This window comes from Crassostrea angulata, chromosome 9 (genome assembly GCF_025612915.1).
Source record: "Crassostrea angulata isolate pt1a10 chromosome 9, ASM2561291v2, whole genome shotgun sequence".
In the NCBI taxonomy this organism is placed as follows: Eukaryota; Metazoa; Mollusca; class Bivalvia; order Ostreida; family Ostreidae; genus Magallana; species Magallana angulata.
Window position 1 is genome coordinate 754,169 of NC_069119.1, and position 16,714 is coordinate 770,882.

The 16,714-nt window shown below is 34.5% G+C and overlaps 2 protein-coding genes and 1 pseudogene across 2 annotated transcripts in view; 2 read left to right on the top strand and 1 right to left on the bottom strand.

Annotated features, from left to right (window-relative positions):
- LOC128162609 (zinc finger protein 300-like) overlaps positions 1-16,714 on the top strand; it is a 292,098-nt gene that overhangs the window by 34,812 nt on the left and 240,572 nt on the right. The gene's annotated exons all lie outside the window — the stretch shown is intronic.
- LOC128162577 (E3 ubiquitin-protein ligase TRIM71-like) lies at positions 11,184-13,354 on the bottom strand. The gene has a single exon (XM_052825823.1). It carries the CDS (start codon positions 13,320-13,322, stop codon positions 11,652-11,654), a length of 1,671 nt encoding a protein of 556 aa, XP_052681783.1. The 5' UTR covers positions 13,323-13,354; the 3' UTR covers positions 11,184-11,651.
- Positions 16,460-16,714, top strand: part of LOC128162592 (THO complex subunit 3-like) — a 34,810-nt pseudogene continuing 34,555 nt past the window's right edge.

Sequence of the window (16,714 nt, forward strand, 5' to 3'; positions counted from 1 at the left end):
TACACAATACATGACTCAATATAGAGTACAAGAGCTATCGTTGCAGACACAGAATCGCCAAATATGTCACTTGTTGTTAAACTCTCAATTTGGATATTATTATGCCCGTATTATTCGCCTGGTTTTATAACATCATTTAGGAATACTACGCAGTGCTACAAGATTCACAGAGTTCATTCTATTAATTATCCTTAGCACCATTCAGTGCGCAGCACCTAGGTACACTCAAATATCATAGTGACCATTATTTAATACATGTACTAGCAATTCAAGGTCATAGCATGGCTATCTGTTTACAAGACAAAAAGTACGGGAAATGTGCATTATGACATCACAGTATATTACAAACCTCGAAATTACTTACTAATCTATTTATTAGCAAAATTAAGTTAAACTAATCTTTAATTGAAAACAACTAATGTTATTACTTACAATTTTGATGTCCGTTATATCGTACACACTGAAAAATAAGCGAGATGTCGTTCTCGCTGTACTACTAAAAATATGACGTCATATGCTTCAAAATGACGCATTAAGTTAAGTCATTGAATGCTATCATGCAGTTTTATAGCAAAGAAAAATAAATGTCATAGATTAACGGAAAATTATAAATGGATATTTTGTTTAACATTATTTTTAGTAGAATGCTACCTATATAGTCTTATTTTCATTTTGTTAAAAGTATGCATCGTATAAAGAAGCAACCTCGGTTTTGTATAAAATATCGTATATCTGAAAGCTGAGTACTTAACTAAATCACTTAATTGCAAGGGCATACACTTACCTGATCCTGACAAACTTTTACATGTGAATTTGAAATTTGCTATGTAACTTAAAAACTTCTACGATCCTTGTAAAATCTTACAAATTAATTATTTTATAATTAAATTAACCCTGTGACCTTCAAAATTATTCAACATATGCATTATAAATTACGGTTTCTACTATCAAATATTATTATCTCATAAAGTTCGCACCAAAATCTACCATATAACATCAAGTTATTTTATAATTCAGTTGTGAATTTAAACATGATTATCCCCTTGCAATATTGAATTTTTTAAATGACCTCAAAACCACAACTACATCTGCTTGTACCATGCCACTACCATATCACGTGACCACTATGAACATAAATATTGTACTGTTATATATTTATTTTAGAAATATATTGCATTTGAGTAACTGTTATTGATTTTTAAAAGGACATGCCAGTTGAACTAAAGTATACGTGTTTTCATCACAAAAATGTGCCTATAGTTTTATTGGCTGCCTTAACTGTACTGCGAAGTGCCGGACCTGCACCCGTGCATTTGCGGACTACTCCACCTGCATGAAGCATGAGCGGACCCACAGCGGGGAGAAGCCTTACGCATGCCCAGAGTGTGGAAAGTGTTTCGCACAATCCGGAAATATGCTTCGACATCGACAGACACACAGGAAAAACTGAAATTCCACAAAAAGTGCTTATACTTTATAGAATACATTCAAGAGTCAAAGTACCAATATTTACATTCTGAATCTCTTGTGTTGTTTTTCATAGATTTTGGTATTACTGTATGAAATCAGTATTGTTCATTATTTCAATGTATATGTATTGCATTATGTTTTATGTATTTTAACATTTGGAATGTTCATGTAAATGTATATAGTACATGCACTTGTAATTGTGTTTGACTGTGATGTATTTTGTAAAAAAAAACCCGTAATTTCAAGATTTTCATTTATTAAAAAAATAAATGTTCTATTAATACATTAATAGTTGTTGGTTTATTTTGTAAAACAGAAACACTTTGTTCAAACAACATTCAAGTAAAATGGTTATCTTATTTTTACAAAAGAAATTAAGACCTAAAAATGTACATTTTCAATATCAATGAACATTTTAAAAGTAAAAAGTATGAGAAATTTTGAAAAAAAATCCATTATTGAAATGAAACAAAAATTCATTTGAATGTGACGTCATTCCATACAGATCTCCCCTCTGCCAAGGATTATCCCCAGACCCTCTACAGGTTCAATGCACACTGAGGGGTTGTTATACCATTGTACTTTTGTGCAGTCAATCTTTGGGTTATCCGCCCTTTAATGTATAGTGAAATAATATGCGGTCTTCAAGGTTAATGTTTAAAAAAATTATAGGACTATATGTGATATGGGCCTTTAATGACCCTTTAAAATGAACATCATCAATTTACAGTGTGTTAATCTTTGCTTCCTCTGACAGATATTCATTTGAAATATTTTCATAGTTTTCATTTTGATTCATAAGCCAACAATTTAAAAAAAAACATATAAAATTTTCTTTTGCAACTATATTTTCATTTTAGCGTATAACGGCTTGTTTTCAAACAGTTTTGTTTTACTGGAGACATTGAGTACATCTAAATGCTTTCTGTTTCCAGAAAGGGGGGGGGAGGGTCGGCGCGTACGTTTTTCAAAATGTACATGTAAAAGTAAGTTGAATTTATTTTAAAATAAGTTATGGTACTCCCTTGATGTTTCTACCGCGTCTGTTATATACAGTAAAACACGCTTATAACGAAGTCCCAGGGACGGCCAATTTAACTTCGTTATAAGCGTAATTCGTTATATCCGTCAAGTTTACAACATGAAATAGAGACTTCGGGAATGAAATTCACCTAGCTGTAAGCGTCAATTCATTATAAGCGTGTTCGCTATAACCGTGTTTTACTGTATGTGTTTATAACGTTTTAGTGCGTTGTCAGTCAGCGGACACAAACTAAAGGACTGTCGTGTATTACAGGAGATACCTGCATGTTAGCGGGTATGACAATTCTGTTGTGTTTGCAAATATTCGAAGACTCTTTACATGACGTATTATTTACATTGAGTGTGTATTTCCCCTTACGATTGAATTGGAAATCTGCAACGTTCAATATTTCTTGTGAATAGTACTGAATACACATAGCCTATTCATGCGCCATGAGCATAAATTTAAACGTCATCAAGTGTATTGAGTATATTTATTATTGTGAAATTAAATGAAATATTCAAACTTACATAACCAATTTGACATGTACAAATGGAAAATAATCGTTAAATAAAATCTAATGCGGTATTCAATTTTTCTGCACCGCTTGGTGTGTTCTAGGACCGACAACATCCAAAAATTTAAGTGCATGCCGTTTTTTCTGATATTGGAACCATTTTAACGAGAGCTTGGACTTTGGGTAATTCTGTCAAACAGCAATGTGACGTAGGCCTGTCTATTTCATTGCTGGCCAATCAGCCATGGTTCTTAGAAACAAACAAGATTGTTCTGGCCCTTGAACTAAGACTACGCAATCGATGCATAAATTCGTTTGAAACCGCGTCATTTTTAACATCTTATGACGCGAGGAATAGATTGCTACGCCCTACTGAAATTCCAAGGTCTTGTTAAAATTGTTCTTCTAGCTCCAATATGTTTTCAAATTAATGTTGACGGTCTTTTTGTTGGCCCCTCTTTTCAGGTTAATGTCTTCTTCCTAATTCACAAATTATCTCAAAAGTAGTTCCACTAGAATAGTTTCAAGTAAATACAATTTTTAAGCTGTTGACAAAAGATCCCGAGTATGCATGTAAGTTTCAGGAATCCCCCCTCTCCAATTTTGTCTGATTACATAAATGATTTATGATAAAGAGTTAGAACTTACTATCCTGTTATTAAACGGTGTATATAACTAAGATGACGACCATTTGTTCTTAGTGGGGGGAGGGGGGGGGGGGTATAGTACCTATATGGACATAGTATTTATTTCCATTCCTTCTTGGGTCTAAATTCTTATTTTAAGTTGAAAATAAACACTAATCATAGGCGTCGGAACCGGGGGGGGGGGGGGGTAGCCCCCCCCCCCCACTTTTTTTTCGCAAATTTAGACCTAACTATTAGGCACATAGCATCATAGAGGGTTCAGCTTTTTCTCGCAGCAAACATAATTGTTCATAAAGGATATTTACCTTGAAAAGATTGAAATATTGAGAAGTTGGAGTCATAGGTGTACTAGACTAGCCTCCCCACCCCCATGGATTAGGATTTTCATGATTTTGGGAATTAGGTTTTTTGTTATTGCTTGTCAAGATTTTTAAAGATAAGTCTAACCCCCCCCCCCCCACTTCCAATTTGCTTCCGACGCCACTGCTAATTGATAATAGCCTTTGTCTTTTTTGTCATATTTTGTTGCTAGCTAAAGATTTATTAATTCAAATGTACCAAAAAGGAAATACAAATACTGGCCCTTAAAAGAATAGCAAATCTAATTTGAAAGGCCCTTGTTTTACGTACATTTGCCCAGTCTCAGTTTCTAGAGCTATGGCGATAATGTTTTTATCCTGTTCTATGGATTCCAATTAGACTATTAAAATGAGCATTGCTTTTATAACACAAATATGATCGAATAACATTTCCGTTCATTTATAATTGGGCTAAAATATATAACTTGCTTGTGTAGATAAGTGATAGTTGGCTCATACGTTGAAAGTTACATGTATCTCACAATATCTTGGTTTTATCAAAATAACAAATAAACACCTGTACTTGTTACTTTCATTAGCATCTAGAATTTATCAAAATTAATAACTTTTAATTGATAGTAAGATTTCTCTCTCTCTCTCTCTCTCTCTCTCTCTCTCTCTCTCTCTCTCTCTCTCTCTCTCGGCACTTTCAAATGGAAACCATAATACGCATTTCATGTTTTGACAATGTGCCGTTATAAATACTTCAACTTGGACAATGGCTTCTATGACTGTCACCACAACCAGCTAACTGTTGTTTGAAGAATTTAAGGATTAAAGATTTTGGAATATTGTTTACAAAATAATAGCGGTAGGTGTAATCATGTGCATGTATTCTAAAAGTATTGAACAGAATAAAACAAAACTACATGTATAATTATAAATTAACATAATATATATTTCCAAAGTGATATTGTTCATAAAAAGTGTGGGGGGGGGATTGTTATTGCATAACATTTATGAGTCAACTTTATCAGATAGAACATACAACATGCACTATATAGATAGTGCGGAGGTTGACAATGGGTTTTAGGCGTTTCAATTTCAACTGTTACTCTCCCAAACGGGCACTATTCGTTTTTTATACTGAATGTCTTGATTTTAAGAAAAAAACATTTTTGATAGGAATGACCTGAATTTTACGGCGAACCTTACGCGCTTAATTTACGTGCATGTAACAATTCGTTATGTTACCCTTGCCAAGTAAGTTGCTGAGGATAATTGAACGGATTATTAACTTCGTCTTAACCAATCAGATTCAGTATTTTAAAAAAAATGAAAGTTTAATAAATAGATAAAGATGGTTCACCCCTACCAACCCCGCACGACGAGCTTAAATTCCTACTGTCATCGACATCCACATCTATCAAAACATTCACATTTTGGGCAATTCAGTAACATATGAGAATCATGTGGTGGCACAAGGTAAAAGCTTGACTATGTATGATCGTATAAATTAAGAAAAGTCAACCTAATTATTGTTAATGTACATGTACATCTGTACGTGAGATAAACGAAAGAGGCCCAAGAGCCGAATGTGCTTGAAATGATGTTTGGATCTGACATCATCATGACTATTTCGTTGAAGGTTTCAACCGATCGATAAACGGGACGTGTAAACCTGTCTGTTTTTACAGAGCTATGAATTACAATCAATTTCCGAAAGAAATATAGGGAATCATACGTGGTGGATGTAAAAATATATTGCAATATAGTTTTGTTTTAACACAGTGGCGTCAGAAGATAATTGAAGGGGGGGGGGGTGACTAATCATCAGAAATCTTGACAAGCCAAAAAAAAGGCTGATTCCCTAAATCATAAAATTCCTAATCCGTGTTGGTGATGGTGGTGGTGGTGGTGGGGGGTGTAAGCGTACTATACCTATTACTCGAAAAAAAATCTTATACACCCACAAAAAACTTAATATTCCCAAAATCATAAAATTCCTAATCCGTGGTGGTGGTGGTGGGTGGTGGTGGTGTAAGCGTACTTTACCTATTACTCCAAAAAAATAAAATCTTATACACCTACAAAAAACTTAATATTACCAAAATCACAAAATTCCAAATCCGTAATGGGGGGGGGGGGGGATTTCCAATATCAATCTTAATATTTCCTTATTTTCATTTCAATTCGCAAATGTCAGAGGTGAGCCATTCTCGATGCTATGGTTTAACTTTGACAAAAAATGGGGGCGAGCCCCCCCCCCCTCCCCCCCGTTCCTACGCCTATGTAACACATTATAGTAAATAATAAACATGTATATGCATGGTGTTTGAACTTAACTTGAAATACTTTTCAATGTAAAAAACACACGTTTATTTCAAACCTGCTGGTAAATTAGAACATTGATAACACAGACTATCATAAGGCAACTATTTGTGTATTTTTTTTTCAGCACAGTTTGGGTTCTAATAAACTTGGAATTTTAATGCTGTGGTTTATTTTTTCAAATGGCATTAATGCGTTGCATTTCAAGTTTTTAATTTGGGGTCCTTTCTTGGAATTTTAGCAACTTAATAATCATATACATGTCGTTATATAATCAAAATGCGTTGAAAATATTTTTATTAATACAATTTATTTTTTTCATTCGGGCGTGCAAATGTAACCTCAAAGAATATTTAGAAGTAAGATGGCGAAACTGCCCATTTGGTTTAATAGTAAAATACAATTTCAAATTTTAATTTTTTTAAAATTAAATATATGTGATATGTTATAATACAAGTTTACAAAAGGGTAATTTCTTACTATATTTAATTTGAAATTTTTCAAAAAACGATAAGAAAAAAATAATAAATCCCTAAGTTTTGGCGGTATCGAACCCACAACCTAAAAAAAAAAAGTTCTATAAAGCTCTAACCACTAAGCCATTTTATTCACAACAAAGTGCGTTGTTTAAATGATGAGACGTAAGTCACAAATTTACGGACTTGTATAAATTTTCTAAAATGTTCAATTTTTGGGTTACAAATATTTTTAAAGTATAGCTGGTCATCTCTCCACATTTTTGTTGATTAAAATTGGTTGAAATTCCATTAAACCGCATATAGACTATGACAAAAATATGGAGCTTTCGCATAGACCCACTCTATAAAAGAAAAGGCATTGAAGTTATAAAAATGACACTATTTGGAGGTTCTGACACGCATACGCCAATTTAAAGCAACCTATTGCAAGTACTTAAAATATTAAAGTGTTACAAACCGATGTTACGTTAATAATACATAATTGTTTTTAATTATTTTTTTTAAAGTATCAGATAAAATGATGTTTTAATTTTGTAGTATCTACTAGTAATCATTCCTCGAATGGGCATTTTACAAGCCGTATTCGCCCATCTTCTTTATATCATGATACACAACATGCAAGCACCTGCCGTTATAAAATTTTCTCCGAATAAAAAAACCCCCCAATATCTAATAATAAACAAGTGTATTATTATACTCTGTCCCGAGTTTTTGCTTCCACCACTTGTCGCTTGATATTTCGATAATAAAAAATACCTTTGTGCTCAAACTTTGTTCATCCATTAATATGAAAAATGTTCAGATTATCTGTTTTGAAACACCCCCTCTATCGCTTCAGGTTTCATTACACATCCCAAAATAGAAAGTCTACGGGGATTTTGCATTGCATCAGCCATTAATAAGCCCGGATGATAACGTTGAAAAATTGCGCAAGGTGTCCCGAGTACTTCCGAATTTTTATGAGTGAAAAGGGATAATTTGTCAATGATGATATCTTAGGTATTTTCCATTTCATTGATCGCTACTGTACTTCTTTCTCTAAAAAGAGCCGTTTCTTATTTATGGCAAATGTTGATAAGACGGTAGCTGTGAAATAATTGGACCATGACATGTCCATCTTCCTCCTCTTCTTCTGAGTCACGCCTGACTTGTTGCATCTCCTGAGCTTTGATCATGGCGTATTCGTAGTAAACGTTTGCCGCCAGGCGCAGACGTAGAGAGTACCGGAAAGAATGTCGACCGGAAGTGTGCGCCATTCGGTATCGTCTGCTGGCGGAGGAAAGGTTCTCGTTGAGCATCACAATCTGGAGGCAGGCTTTCTTAAAGTAAATCTCGGAGTGGTCCAATCTCTTAGCTAACTGCATCACGTTGGCGGAAGACATTCTGCTATTGTTGTCAATTCTTTGGGGAATAATATGTTTTTTTTGTGTGTCGATACGATTTTTAAAGATTTTGTCGGGGTTCCTTTGATAAGGCTTCCCCCAACGAGCGGTTTGAAGTACCGCGACAAATGGCGCCGGTGTCGGCATTGCGCGCCGTATCAAAGGCGCTATCTTATCTGTGAAACGCTTTTAAAAATTCTTAAGCAATGCCAGTCTTGAGATACAGTACTTATTGTATATTCAAGATATGGCCGAGAAAGTTATTTCAAAGTGAAAACCATATAAAATATTATTTTTAAGAACAAAAATTAAAACAAGGATGAAGATATGGTCTAAAAAATTGAAACAATCGAAATAATTGAAAATTTGCAATTTAGATCTGTTTAAATTGTCAAGTGTTATGAAAGAACCAGTTTTCATAATTGGATTCTTTTTGTTTATAAGACTATAAATTATACTTTTCATATTACATGTAATTTACATAAGTAGTTCCATTGATTTCTATATGTTTTTAGTTTGAAAATATATTTCATACGTATTTTTAAAACAACTTCTTTTACAATTATGCAACAAGAAAGTTAATTCTATTGTCATAAAAGCAAAATTTTAAGACTTGATTTTTCATTATATTTTTTATATTTCCATAGTAAATCAGTAACAAACCTAAAAGTCCTAATAACTTTAATCGATTTTCAAAGGAAATAGACCAGAAATGTACTTGTGGGTTTTATATATATAAATCAAACCTGTTTTTTTAGCGATGCTGCTCAAGTTTATGTATTTTTTTTCCCCACATGTTTACTCAGCAAAAAAAAAACACCGGATGTTGAAGGGGACAACTTTAAATTGATAAAATATCGATAGTTTTTTTGGTTATACTTAGTAGTTCTTATACAAATGAAGTTACAAACAATTACGGTCAGAAACTCTTTTTTTTTGGGGGGGGGGGGGGGGGAGGGGGGGCAGGGAGGGGTTTGGTTTTTTTCAAAACATTGTACCTTGTCTACGGCAAATCTTATTTCTAGGTCTTTTCCCGTGCTGTAACGTTTACGCTATACGCGTATAGCTTGCCTTATATTTCATATTTTGGAAAGAAAGATAAATGATGGGGGACGTAATCAATTTCAATGATGTACTGGTAATTGAACTGTATATCTTTAACCCCCCCCCCCCCCAAACACCATCCCCTGTTGTCAACAAAGGCGGTAAATCATATTCATAAGTATTTTTTAAAAAGGGTTTTCAACGGACTTAATTTCTTTTTCAAAATGCGTTGCCACAGAGGTTCTGTTTTGTTTTCATGAAACTCAGTTGCAACCGAGTTAATTATCTGGGCAGAAAACCCCAACCCTCCTCTGTGTAACATTGACGTTCGGGACTTTTTGGTTTTTTTAATCACCCCAAATTAAATATTTCCATTGTACCTTACAAATTACCAAAAACAAACTACGTCTAAAATCACTTTAATTGTTCTTTATAAATGTAACTTTTAGTAGCCATGGGCATGCGCGGATCTAGATGAGAGTCCCCCCCCCCTCCTGAAAAAGTCAACCTTATTAAATTCACAAAGTAAAATATCGACGAAACGAGGTCTAGGATCCTTCTCCAAACAAAGACCCCCCCCCCCCCCGCCCTGGGAAGTCCCTGGGAAGTTATCTGAACCCACACATGAGGATTATCATTCCAGGGGCGTCGGAAGGCATTTCATATTGAATGGGGCGGCGAATTTTAAAGAAAATAAGTTGGGGCGGGGAGTGAACCGGATTTGACTTGATATGAAGATATCCTATGATATGTACCTTATATAAAATTGTAATATAATTAACATATTATGTTAAAGTTATAATTGTAGTAGATAAATACCTTTAAATAGTTTCAGCATTTTTTACCATAATTAATATGCTCATACATTGTAATATTCTCCTTAGCATAGCCTAGTCACGGTAGAATTATTTGTTCTATAGCTTAAGGGGGTTAAGGGTGATGGACCGCCTTCCCTGTTCCGACAACCTTGCGGGGGGGGGGTTACATTTCAAGTCGGGTTCGTAATATAGACATCAGTCGTCTGGATAATGCTGGTGGTAATTTTTTCTTAGTATGCAAAGATGATCTGCATTTGTTTCCACTTCCTTGAAGGGTTGTACTGGTCGAATGTGAAGGTACTGTACACACAGCACTCTTGAGTCCCATTCTTGTTAGAAGCCTCTGCCTTTCCATGCAGGTCATATCGAATTTAGGATATCACTGTCAGCCCACACTCATTACTGCACTTGCTTAGAGAGAGCCTCATACCCCATTTCTGCACTGACCACAGACAGGCAGTATAACTAATCTGTTTCAACGAAAACAAATTGGTACCGGTATTTATATGTACAAACTTTGTACTTTTATTTGATATAATATAATTCCTCTCCCTCTTTTGAATTAAATTACTTGTAAGCATGACAATTGGACAATTGCTGACCTTGCAGGCGCCACACTTCTGACGCCATCGTGTGGTTAATGTTGATTTAAAAGGCGAGTTGCTGATAACAATACATTGATTTCTTTGTTTAAAGTTTTATTAAAAAACAAATTATCATCAATCATTCATAAGCAGTATCATGTATAGTTATGTCAATATACTCATTATCTAAATACATTTTTAGAATCTTGTAAGGAGTGCTGCAAAATCTTTCAGATAAAAACAGCAAGGGAAAAAATATCCCACACAAAACGATTCTATTAAGTTAGAACAAAAGATACAAGATTAGCAGTAAATCAAAAATCTACTCTAATTCTAAAGGTTTAAAGGTAAGTCAAAACAGTTGTCTCATTGGATATGAATTTTGATTAGGTTGATATACTGGTATCACTCCTCTATATAAGTAAAATGGCCTCAGTCCCTTTGTGGCCTCGCTCCATTGCTGGTAAAGAACTGAGTGCTACCTGTCTGTTAACCCATTTTGTGTAATTAAAACATGACACACAGAGTTTGCTGATTACAACATGTAACAAATACAGTCCATTCATTCTAATGTAATGAAACCAGATTATAGGCACAGTAAAAACAGTCACTTTATATACATCTAATAGAAAAAGGAGTTTGTCTATCTATAATATACATGTACATGTATGGTCAATTGATATACATATGATACATAAACACAAACAGTTTGTTTACATATAAATTATAAACATCGTCTGTTTTCTTGAGATGTAACATCAATTTAAATGAACAATTTGTTTACATACAAACATATGATATCAAAACAAATAAGGTTAAAGGAAAGGAATGATTAAACTCATGTAAACAGATACAGATAAACAGTCTGTTTACATCTTGTAGACACGGTCAGTTTATGTGTGATACATTAAATTATCCACACACAGCGTGTTTATATCTTATACAAACCAAATGTTGACATGTAATGTGTATAGTTTGTTTACATTATGTTTACACACAGTATGTAATGTATACTTCACACGCTTTGTTTACATATAATTGATACAGTTAGTTGATTTACATGTAATATTGTATTTTCTTCACTTTACCTGTGTGCTCCTCAGCCACAAAGAGGTTGTCTCTGGTGTCCACGCATAAACCCCATGGATACTGTAAATGACAGTTGTCAATGTAGCGGAGGAACTGTCCGTCCTGATCCAGGATGTGGATACAGTCGTTGTACCAGTCTACTGTCAGAACCCGACCCTGGCTGTCTGTTGCGATGCCGCGTGGATTAAATGATCCCTTTTTATCAGAGGGAGAACCGTTGTAGGTAAACCGGAGTTTCCCGGCCTGATTGACCACTACTACTGCACGGGCGTCACAGTCTGACACACAGATATCCAGGTTCCTGTTCTCACTGATGTATTTAGTGTCACCAGATGAATAAAGAGGTTGTCCTTTGTCATTGAACTGAAGACTTTGTTTTTCTGTGGAGCCCGAGTAGCGCACAACTTTTGTTGGTTTATCATCATCACTGACCATGACAACCAGGATGTCACCAGAGGAGGCACTACAGACACCAAGAGGTCTCCACTCCAGTAGTCTGATCACTGTCTGTATCTGTGTATTTTTCACAATGTTAACAGTTCTATAACCCATATCAGTATAAACTAGATCCCCGTTTGTTGTCACTACTATGTCTTTTGGAGCATTCCCTGACTTGGTTATGATAGATTCAACTAGTTTACCCTCCATGTTGAAGAGTTTCATCATTCTGTACATACCACGCATCCAGATCTTTGTATCATTCAGACACGTTACACCATATACTCTATACTCATGCCCTGTGGCTATAGCTGTGATTACCCGGGGTTCATCCATCAATGACCGGTCTGAGGGAGAGGACTCGGCTCCCTGGGGCGGCATGCTGTAGTCTTGTTCATCTGTTGTAAAAGATAATGCTGACAGAGAACCAAACTGTTCAATCAGCTGATCTGTGTGGATTTTCTGAGGCCTAAAGTTTGGTAAGGATATTTTGAGTTTAGGAGGCAATCTTCTGAATTCAGCATTCCTGGATTTGTACTCGAAGAGAAGGTAGACATCTTTGGAGTTCAGTAACTTCTTCAGTTCAGCAATGGTCTGTGTGATTTCAGAAATGGTGTGTGTGATTTCATCTTCCTGTTTATTTAGGATGGGCAGGTGTTTGGATTCCATTTCCTCCACGTTAGATTTCAGGTTTGTGATAATGGTGTCTATTTCTCTGTGCCAGACTTCTCCTTGTTTGTCAATTGCTGTTGTCAATTTCTTGGAGTTTTTACATAAATCAGCTTTCTGCACTGGGATGTTGGATGCAATCTCTCTGTATTTAAGGTAAATGGATTTTTCTAATTCTTGCAAATCTTTTTGTAAAATTTCTGTTTTACTTTCAAAGCTTTGGAAAATGTCAACTATTTTATGTCCTGAATGCTTTTCTGAGGAAATACACTTTGCACAAATAGGAATGTTACATTGTTCACAATGGAGTTCACATAGTTTGGTGGGGTGTTTCATACATTTAGGATTGTTCAAAGTGGTTAGATATTGTTTAAGTGGCACCACATTATGATCTTTAGAGGAATCAGAGAAATGTTTCTCTACACAGTCTTTACACAGATGTATATGACAAACTTCACAGTACATGGGGGCCACAGAGTCCTGACACAGGGTGCAGCGTACAACATCCTGGGCACTGTTCCTGGGGTCCATGGTTAGTGAACCCTTGTAACTATAGGGGAACTTAACCTGGAAAGTAAATTCAGTATTATCTTGCTTTGATTAACATGTACTTATATGTAAGATATATTCCATTTCATTTAGAGTCAAAGTGTAGATTCATACTAGTGCTTTGTTATTTTCTATAAATGATTACCAAAAAAAATGAATTCAAGCATAAAAAATATTTGTCCAAATAATTTTTGACTACCGGTATAAAGAAAACACAATAAGTAAGTGGATTATAAAACTTACCTTGCGTTACTCCATTGGTAAACTTCAGGTCTTCATGATCCAACATGGCGGGTGTCAGGTGTTTATTCTTTCTGGTCGGTTGCTACATGTTCCTGTGCAAAATCACGTGAATGAATTTAATGCCAGGTTGTAATTTGTGCTTCTATATGTGTTGGTTTAATATCGGGGTTACCCATTGTTGGAAGGTTTAAATAGACCTGACATTTTTATCACTATAAGGTAAAGGACTTATATTTTTATTATAATAAAAATGTATAATGTCAGGTGCCTGTATGCTGAACATATTCAATTCAGCTTTAAACTGTAGGCTATTTTTAATTTTAAAGAAATAGATTTTGTTTCGTATGACTAGAGATCCTCTTCTTAAAACGACATTTGTCTTGAAAAGCTGGTGTGGAGTAATGGTGCACACACTCCTTTGGGAACGAAGAGTGGGTTCAAATCCCATCATCAGCATACAAATATAGAGATTGATATAAATGATTGTTAGATGTGTAATGGTCTTAATGTAGAAAAAAATACAGTAAAGATTGCATGGTTATGTATGTTTCTAAACTAGCAGATGCGTCCTAATTATCACCGTCAATTATTTGGGTAGAGACTTCCAATACAACAAAATAACAAGTCTATCTGATTCCTGCATACAGCACAGAAGTCAGTGTAAACATACATGTATCTCTAAAAATACATGTACCTCTAAAAAAGTGGGAAGGGGGACTAACCCCCCCCAACCCCCCTACCCCCCCTCGAACCCCCAAATCCCCGGTTCCGCTGCCTATTTACTTAGGGGTCATCTGAGTCACTTGGTAGACATATGTTGCTATATCTCTTTATATCCATTAATGCTGTTTGATAGGTTTGCCATCATTTGTGCATTCTTTGCTAAATTGCAACAAAATGGAAAATTCTTGTCCAAAATTAGTATAATATGTATGTTACCTGAGGATCAAGAGAAGGGGAGGAGAGTCATGGGCACCTAAAACTCCCAACCCCATCCCCCACTCCCTATCTTCTCGTAAAACAAATAATTTGTTTCTAGACACACAATTTGAAAATTTTGAAGATATTATTTTTACACAATGTATGATTTATACTGTTATCATGGAACTGTCTGTTTGTGAAGAAAGGTGAGTTTTTCAAAGTAACTTATTGCTTACAACTACATTTATTTACAGGTACAAAATAATAAATTTAACAAGTGATACAGGGAAGCGCATTTGTTGACAAGGTCTTTTCATTAACCTCCTCATAATGAGTACCTCATGCATCCCTTCCATCTGTACAGAAAATACACCATCTAATAGCCTCTAGATCTGGTACCTCTTCCTGGTATAATATGAATACAACGCTGTCATTTTGTTGTTTTTAGCAATAAAACAAGGTACACCCTGCATAACACATGATTAAGTACCTTTGAGTATAAATAATTATTAACATGTTTATTATAAATACAATGCAGATAATTTAAGGAAAAAAATAATGTGGTTAAAAATCTAACTTATTTCCTCCTCGATTTTATAGTTAATTTATTTATTATATTACATGAAAACATAAACACTTTTTGTAGTTAGTTTTTTTTTAAGGAGGCCGACTTTAGTTTGCATTGCGCATGTTTTTGCGCATTCTAAAATAATACAGTTGATTTATACTTCTTATGATTTTTTTTTCGATATCATTTATAAAATTAAACACAATAAACAAAATACAAATAAAAATATTTAGATTTTTTAAGGAAATTTTTATTTTTAACACGATTTTTACGATGTGTGGTAGGGGAGCATCGCCATTGCACTTTTATGACGTTATGATAAAATGAAACTTTGTAAGATTACGTTATAAGAAATAACATAAAAGTAAAAGTAAAAATTGTACGCTGTTGAAATTTTAAATACAGACTGATGCTATCCTTGAGGACATTTTCCTCATCTTTGGAATGAATCCATTATACCAATCATCATTCGTGATGATCCAAATATATAGCAAAAATTGGTGCATTTTAATATTTTGAGATGGCCCCCACTAAAAACCAGACGGTAGATTTTTGTGTTTTTTACATATAAGGTAGGAAATGATATAACTAATCATATATAACAATTTGAGAAAAAAGCTATTGTAGTATTTTTTAAAACTGCTTTGATGTGCGGAAAATGACAGTTTCCTATATATTCCTATAGTAAATGTACCTCTATTTTGAGATGGTCCCTAAAAAGAACCAGACGGTCGATTTTCATGAACCTTCGCAAATAAACTAGAGTTGGTTTAAATTACATATGGTTAAAAAAAAAGAGTTATGTTATTGTAGTTTTTCCGCAAAAAAACCCAAATCGGCCTCCTTAAATCTGTTTTTATTCATGCGTAGACAATAGGATTAGTGAATTTTTTATTTGTCATATTAAGCCCATAATGGTTTTGTGTTTCTCTCTATATTTTCTTATCTTAAGATAAACAATAACAAAGTGCCAAATTCACCAGATGTCGACTTGTTAGACATTGTTAAAAATATCAACATTATGCAAATTTTACCCATATTAAAAACATTTTATAATATCATGATAATTTAATTATAGAATACAGATTATTTTTAAAATCAAATAAAGTTGCAATTTTGTCTAATAAACTGTTCAAGTAATACTAAAATTAAATTTTAATAATTCCAAACTCGATGACATTACTTGAGGTATGGTAGAGAGCAGAAATTTAGATTCCGACAGGGACTCATATACTAAGTATATACGTCCCTGATTCCGAAACAGTGATTATAAATAAGTAAAAATAAATCGGGAGAGGGCTACATTATTGCAGTTATCGCCCATTGGCCTCTGGTTTCCGGAACTTTTCAATCCACTCGGTAGGTTTTTTTTCTACACAGTCCAAAGATGGCGACTTACATTGAAAACATGCGAAAACATTTTCAGCAAAACAAGAGAATACGAGAGCACACATGCACTACGTGGCGTGGAGCTGTGACGAACGGCGCCTGGCCTCGGGGTCCTTTGACAAAACTGTCAGCGTTTTCCAGCTAGACAATGACAGAGACCGAATGGTAGGAAGCTGGAGTGTTGCACTGTTATAAACAGAAATTCAAAACATGGCTTAGGCAAAATAAGTCTGGATTTCTCCTTTGAATGTTG